This window comes from Zea mays, chromosome 8 (genome assembly GCF_902167145.1).
Source record: "Zea mays cultivar B73 chromosome 8, Zm-B73-REFERENCE-NAM-5.0, whole genome shotgun sequence".
NCBI lineage: Eukaryota > Viridiplantae > Streptophyta > Magnoliopsida > Poales > Poaceae > Zea > Zea mays.
The window spans coordinates 15,520,621-15,528,723 of record NC_050103.1 but is presented as its reverse complement, the minus strand read 5'-3'; the positions used below and the strand labels follow the sequence as shown (position 1 = coordinate 15,528,723).

The 8,103-nt window shown below is 38.8% G+C and overlaps 1 protein-coding gene across 1 annotated transcript; it reads left to right on the top strand.

Moving 5' to 3' along the window:
* The first annotated feature begins 4,498 nt into the window (after positions 1 to 4,498).
* On the top strand, positions 4,499 to 7,118 carry LOC103636773 (protein FAR1-RELATED SEQUENCE 5-like). The gene is made up of 8 exons (XM_020542904.1): positions 4,499 to 4,731; positions 4,823 to 5,205; positions 5,323 to 5,357; positions 6,250 to 6,546; positions 6,628 to 6,690; positions 6,760 to 6,840; positions 6,948 to 7,016; positions 7,107 to 7,118. The coding sequence occupies exons 1-8, from the start codon at positions 4,610 to 4,612 to the stop codon at positions 7,116 to 7,118; spliced, it is 1,062 nt and encodes a 353-aa protein (XP_020398493.1). The 5' UTR covers positions 4,499 to 4,609.
* The last annotated feature ends 985 nt before the right edge of the window (positions 7,119 to 8,103 follow it).

Genomic DNA, 8,103 nt, shown 5'->3' with positions numbered 1-8,103 from the left:
AATTCATAACATCACGAGGTGCGTACCTGGATGTCATCGCAAACACTTGTGCCACAACTCTCACCAGTACCTATATCAGGCTCCACACGCATCAATAACCCTAATAATTCGTCCATCATCTCTAGGGCTTTATCATTCCCAGCTTTAGACAGACTCGCATGGTGTACTACTTTCATTGCTTTTTTAAGCAACATCTTCTGTCTATATGATCTAGTTTCTCCATCTTTTCCTTTCAAATTCCTATCGTCTCTTGAAAAAGCCACATCTTGATGCGCGGAGTATGTGTATCGTTGCAAAATATACTCACTTGGGATCCTTTCAATTTGTAGATGCATGAAAGCGCGTACAAGATGAACACAAAATAGTCCTATAATTGATTAAACATACATTATGTCATATATTAATCGTAAACAGCTATGTATTCGTAATAATTTATAATTTTATATAGTATAACATACATGTATGCTCCCAATGCTTGCACTCACATGAATACTTTCCGGCATCCACATCAGCCCTTATCTTGAATTGGTGTTGACCCAAACAATTTTATTTGATCTTGTAGTATGTTTCACCACCCAATCATGTTCGTCACCCTCTGTATCACGGTCTATTCGGTATGCAGTTGCATATTTTACTGTCTCCTGAAACCTTGTCATCACAGCTCTAGTGTATGCCCTTGCAACTCTTATTTCAAACATATACAATGTAGTTGTATCCTTTTGACCCTGCAAATTACACAATATAGTATTAATACTGTTTGTTTTTAATAGCATAAAACATATGTTTATTAATTTTTTTCACTTACCATGCATCCTAGTGCCTCTTTGGCCTCTTTCATCTTCCTACTATGCAGGAGCTTCATCATTTGCTTTGCAAATTGATGAAGCGGTGTGTTTGCATCCACGTGGGCACTCTTCACCAACTTGTTCATGCTCTCGCTTCGTTGTGTAGAGACCATAAGACCACAATAATCTCCTTTGAAAAATGCAGGTACCCAATCTTTGTGTATTTCATATAATCTGGCAAGGGTGTTGTTCTCGTGTAGTTGGAAATCATCAAGCATCATTTGCCAGGCAGCCTCGAACTCCATTTCATTCAATGGATGATGTATTATAGATTGGAACCTTGTTTTGAAATCCATGTCCTCAAATCTTGCATATAATTCATTCAAGTGGGGCATATACCTGTTTTGCACATGCCACAAACACAATCGATGTATTGTGTTTGGGAATACTCTGCCAAGTGCAATTGGCATGGCAGGGTCTTGATCTGAAATATATAAATTTACATAACATCATGCAAGACAATATGATATCATATAGTACGTGACATAATAATTACGAGACATTTTATTACAACATACCTGTCAGCATCACTCGTGGTCCGTCACATCCCATGCATGTTTTGAACGTATTGAAGACCCACTCGAATGTATCAACTGTCTCGTCTCCTAGTAAAGCAAACCCAAATATTGTGCATTGTAGGTGGTGGTTCGAGCCAACAAACATGCCTAATGGCTTATCATACATATTAGTCTTATGTGTAGTATCAAATGTAACTGCATCACCAAAATCAATGTACTCGGCTTGCTGGCTAGCATGGGACCAAAATATGCTTAAAATTTTCCCTTCTTTGTCCAGTTGAAAGTCTGAAAAAAATTGTGGATTATCTTTCTTGCATAATGAAAAAAAAGATAACAGCTTTGACACATCATTTGCATTTCTCTCCCTTTGCCATGCTTTTTTCCTGTCAAAAAATGTAATGATTATGCATTGTATCTAACTCAACACATTACGATTGTTTATGTAATATAAAATACAATCATTGTCAATGCATAATACACTTACAGGTTACTCATGTCCTGCACGGTTATTGGAACGTTTTCTGGGCCACCATGCATTTCTGTAACAAAATCCATAATGCAATGTGGTGGAATCCTGCTTTCTTGCATCGCACTAAGGAACTCCATATATTCACGATCATGTGTTTTGTTGCATTGTAATTGCCCTTTTTCTGTATCTTTCTTCAAAAATTCATGATTATGCTCATAGTTTACCAGATCAATCTGAACAGAAATAACATTCTCTTTAGCATCATCGTAGATTTTTTTAAGTTTCATCCCAGCCTTGCACTGTGTTCGTTTCGAACATGTGTTACGTATCCTTGGATTTCCAGCTACCCTTTCAGCATTCTTTCCTTCCATTGAATAGTTCAACCATTTACATTTCTTCCGCTCCCTATATTTCTTCAACGGAAATCCTACCTCGTATGCATATTGACTATAAAAATTATACGCCTCGTCCACGTTACTAAATGTCATACCGACTTTAGGTATCAATCTTATATCAATATTGTCTGGTTGCGCACAGAAATTTAACATTTACGATTCAATAGCGACTAAATTTAACGTAATATGGGAGAACTTACGTGGCTTTGAAGAATATGAGGTGTGTCCTGTTCATGTGGCCCAATATGTCTCATGGGGATGTGCTTCTCTGCGCCGACCACGTCTACTGTTTTTGTGTGCTCTTCGATATGTCCAGGTGCCCTCAATGCCGCCGGAGGAGTAACAGAGACACCCTTTGTGTATGGGGCGATTGCAGACAAAACAGGATGCATGTCCATTGAAACAGACGTACCTGCTGGCGTATGCACAGACGTTACAGGCAGGATGTCATCGCCAGCGCCGGTGGTGGACATATTTTCGCCTCCATCGCCGGCCGGACCTCTCACTTCCGCCGCCGCTAACCGCCGCCAATAATTCAGATGGACGAGCGAACGTGGACGCGGCTGTAAAGTTGTATTAGTTTCCTGCCGTAACTACGCCTTTATTTACGCGCACGAAAATCACGTCTTGCCTTATCCCAAAATCCTGCCGTGAACGTTTGCATGGTTTACGCTATCATGTATCACAACGTTATGCAGTCGTAAACGTCTAGCACATGCAGATATTCGTGCACGCGATTCCTGGCATGCAAAGATTCCATTTATGCATGAGTTATGCACATTTGTACACAAATTTATGCTTGCGTAATTGCATGTCGCGTGTAAGGCGGGATACGTGGTTATCCTTTGCATAAATGGCACAGGCTGGCGTCCAGTGGGCCGAACGCGACCCGTTCGGTCTCCCTGGCTGGGGCTTCGCCCACTAACGGAAGCCCAGGGCTTCCATTACCTCTTCCCTATATATATATATATATATATATATATAGGGCGATGGTAATGGAAACCCTGGGCTTCATATAGGTGCGCGGAGCCCCAGCCAGACGAGCCGAGCGTGGTCGAACCGAATGGACCGATCCAGGCGGCCCGCTTTAATGCACTACAGTTATGCAATTATAATAGCTAGTACAAATATGCGTAAACCGACGTGGGCCACTTGTTCGAACGTGGGTCGGTGACGTGTAACCCATAAATTGGGGAAGCGCATTTAAACAGACAGTTACGACACCGTAAATCTATGTATAAAATTGCATAAATGGCTGTTACTCCCACGATCAGAGCGCCCACGATCAGCGCGGCCATGATCCTAAAATTCAGCGGGTAATGGATATGCGCCGTGAATTTCGCGTCCACGATATTGGATATACGCATGGTACAGGGAAAATAATCATAATCTTCCAAAAAAAGTGGACAGTACGCATCATTTGATAGGCCGCGGCTGGGTGAAGGGCGTATTTGCTCTGGAAGATGGCGGCGCCATGGGGTAACAAGTCCATAAGTGAGTATACGACGCCGACGTCTGTTCATCGACCAAATCAATGCTTGGATATCGTAACAATGGTGCAGGAAGAACAACAAGGAGGGAACCAGTTAGCGTCAGATGGAATTACGCATACAGAATCAGCTACTGCTGTAGATGCAATTACTCCACCAGCAGCTTTGAGGGCCCCGGGGGTTGATGATCAGACCATATTTGAGGCATCGAGGATGACAGTAAATCAAGGAGGACAGCACCTTAATACTATGTGTACTATTGGTGATCATGAACAGGACATACCAGTGATTCTGCAGAGACATGTAAGTAATATTGAACTGATTTGAATTTTCAGTATTGTAGGTTAAATTGTATACAGTAGAAGGCAGCTAGAGATGGTATGACATTCAGTAGTTATATTGTGCATACACTGTAAAACTATGGTCTGAAAATTGTTATGATGTACATACAACATAAAAATATGTAGGGTACCATACATGATACAATTTATATTTTTGCACAGGAAGTTACAATTGATCCGAGATTAGTACCTAAAGTTGGTATGACATTCAGTGGGGTGGATGAAGCATATAAATTTTATAGTAGGTATGCATATGAAGTTGGATTTCCATTGAAAAAGTATAGGGAACGGAAAAATTGTAAGTGGTTGAATTGCTCGATGGAAGGCAAAAGAGCAGTAAGGGGAATATCAAACCCAAAGATACGTAGTACCAGTTCGAAGCGGATACAATGCAAGGCCGGTATGAAACTTAAAAAAATTATGATGATGCAAAAGAGACAGTTATATCAGTGCGTATTGATCTGTTGCACTTGGATCATAATCATGAATTTTTTAAAAAGGATACCGAAAAGAATCAATTACAATGCAACAAGACGCATGATCCTGAATACATGGAGTTCATAAGTTCAATGCAAGAGAGTCGAATCCCGCAACATTGTATTATGGATTATGTATCAGAAATGCACGGTGGTCCTGAGAGTGTGCCTGTAACAGCACAGGACATGTATAACCTGTAAGTTTATAATATGTTTCGATTGATATTCATAATTGATATTTGTTGATTGTTGTTTTCGCCTAATGCTAAATTTTGACAATAATTTCAGGAAAAAGGCAAAGCAACGAGAAAGAAATGCAAATGATGTGGCAAAGCTACTATCCTTTTTTGCATCCTGCAAAAAGGATAATCCACAATTTTTCTCTGACTTCCAATTGGATAAAGAAGGCAAGATTTTGAGCATATTTTGGTCACATGCAAGCCAGCAAGGGGATTACATGGATTTTGGTGATGCGGTTACATTTGACACAACACATAAGACTAATCTGTATGAAAAACCACTAGGTATGTTTGTTGGTTCAAATCACCACCTCTATTGCACTATATTTGCTTTCGCATTGTTGGGGGATGAAACTGTTGATACATTTGAATGGGTATTCAACGCCTTCAAAACATGCATGGGAACCGAAGGGCCACGAGTGACGCTGACAGGTACGACTGATAATAATGAATTAAATGTATATACATAAAATATGGCTTAAATTTGATATTATTTTCTTTATATAACATGGAATAAGATTCGTACAATTTTGTCATATATGTTTGCAGATCAAGATCCTGCAATGCCAGTAGCCCTCGAGAGGGTTTTCCCACACACAATACATCGTTTATGTCTATGGCATGTGCAAAATAGGTATATGCCTTTTCTAAACGAGTTGTATGCAAGATTTGAGGAAATGGACTTTAAGACACGGTTTCAATCTATAATACATCATCCTTTGACTGAGTTGGAGTTTGAGACTGCATGGTCAATGCTACTTGAAGATTTTCATCTGCACGATAACATTACTCTCGATAAGCTGTATGGAATACGTAAGGATTGGGTGCCTGCTTTTTTCAAAAGTCATTATTGTGGTCTAATGTTGTCTACACAGCGTAGCGAAAGCATGAACAGGCTTGTCAAAAGTGCACATGTCGATGCAAATACTCCGCTTCATCAATTCGCCAAGCAAATGATGAAACTTCTACACAGTAGAAAGATGAAAGAGTCAAAGGAAGCAGTGGGAAGCATGGTGAGGATAAAATTGTTATGTCGTATATTGATACCTTAATATAAGTGTAAACTAATTTGCATTATATATGCCATAGGGTCAAAAGGAAACGAACACACTATACATGTTTGAGATAAGGGTTGCAAGAGCATACACAAGGGCTGTGATGAATAAATTCTAGGAATCTTTGAAATATGCAACCGCATTCAAGATAATGCACGACGAAGAAGGGGGTGCAAATGATTGGGTAGTGCAACATACAACTAGATCGAATAAAATTGTGTGGGGACAACACCAATTCAAAGTGACAGCTGATGAAGATGCAGGAAAGTATACTTGTGAATGCAAACATTGGGAACATACAGGTATGGAGTACTAAATAGTAAATATATACATTGAAAACATATGTACAAAATCTTATGATCGTTATTGTTTTATAGGGCTATTCTGTGTGCATGTACTACGCGCGTTTATGCATCTTCAGATTGACCGGATACCGAAGGAATATATTTTACAAAGATACACCTACTCTGCAAGGCAAGATGTTCCGTTTTCAAGAGATGATAGGAATTTGAAGGGGAAGGATGGAGAAACAAAGTCATATAGACAGAAGATGTTGCTAAAAAAGGCAATGAAAGTAGTGCATCATGCTAGTTTATCCAAAGCAGGAAATGATAGAGGCCTAACAGTAATGGATGAGCTTCTCGAAGTACTTTCGCGTTTGGAGACAGATATAGACGTTGAGGAAACTTGTGGAACTAGTGGAGGAGATGGTATACAGGTATGTAATGTTTTAATATGTATTTTGTAACATATTATTAATCATATTATATTGATGAGGTGTGAAACAATAAAATCTCAGGACGATGATGAAGACAATAGAGACAACGAAAAGGATGGTGAATTTGACGAAAGGAATAACAAGGTTTTGATCATACTGTTGTGAATGTTTATTTGTAAATGATGTATATTGAGCTTTCAACCAAATTTTCAGGAAATTCAAGACGTATCTAATATACTTGAACAAGGTGTGGCCAATGATCAAATACATATACCAATACGTCCATTAGAAGAGGTAATATCTTTAACAACTATACTGATTTGCAGTTATACATATACATGATTTATAAGTTTGAGTTATTGGGTTATGATTGAGCTTAAAAAATGTGTTGTCTATTACAGGTTAATTTGCATGATCACGCAATTATGAATGTTAGTGGTGTCAATGAACAAAATGATCATGCCAGAAAGGTAATAATGGTATAATATTGTATGTTGGACTACATAATATTATATGCTGAGAAGTATTTACTTTTGAATTGCAGAAACTGGATTTTGCAGTCGATGGGATAAGCTTGGCAAGACCAAATAACTCAAAACCCAAAGGAAGAACAATAAAGGGGAGTGAAGAAAAGGTTATTAAATTGGGAGCGAAAGGTACAAAGAAAATGACCAGGAAATGTCAGAAGTGTGGAATTGCTGATGGTCACAACAGTAGGACATGTTTGTCAATGGAGGAAAATAGACAAAGGTTGGCAAGCCTTGCTGGACGTAAGAGAGGACGACCTCCAGGATCTAGGAACAAGGGTGGCAGTAAAGCTCCTGATTGGAATGAGACAACAACATCAAAAAACACGCAAATGATTTCGATAGTAGTGAGTCAGACAGTGATTAGACTGTTGTATGAGATACGATTAATTTGTTTTTTACAATAAACCTTGCATGTTTGGCAACTGATTTATATAGAGGTGGATATTGAAATCTAATAAATGGTGCGTATATTGCTTAATAATGTTGCATAAGTGGAAGTACAAAACATCGTAGATAACTTGGGGGATGATCGTATAATTTGTAAACTATATGACCAGTAATTAGTCTGTTGATAACGACAGCAGTGAGTCAGGCAGCGAGTAGTCTGTTGTATCTGATACGAATAATCTAAGATATAAGGTTGTTGAGATCTGATAAATAGAGCGTATATTGCTTACTAATGTTGCATAATTTGAAGTAGGAAACATCGTATATAACCTGGATGATACTCGCATATGAACTGATGGTAGTATTAAGGAATGAGGTATTCATATAACATCTTCATAACATATAAACAGATCATATTTAAAGCCCACAGAAGTGAAAACATCTGATGTTCACATATTCGCAGCATAACCATAAGTATCCAGCCAACTAAAGTTCACAGAAAGAACCTGGGTAACACCCCTAAGACAAGGTAGCATGACAATTGTTCTAAACCAGCACATATAAGGAAGCTTCCTAAAATTGTTAACTGACAATAATGGCCAAAATACCACAGTACGGTACATTGCCCACACCATTGCTT

Coding starts and splice junctions, on each gene's coding strand:
- LOC103636773 (XM_020542904.1), top strand. CDS start 4,610: ATGGAGTTCATAAGTTCAATGCAAGAGAGTCGAATCCCGCAACATTGT. Junction 5,358..6,249: donor TGCCAGTAGCCCTCGAGAGG/GTTTTCCCACAC, acceptor ATGCATCTTCAG/ATTGACCGGATACCGAAGGA. Junction 6,691..6,759: donor TTGACGAAAGGAATAACAAG/GTTTTGATCATA, acceptor CCAAATTTTCAG/GAAATTCAAGACGTATCTAA.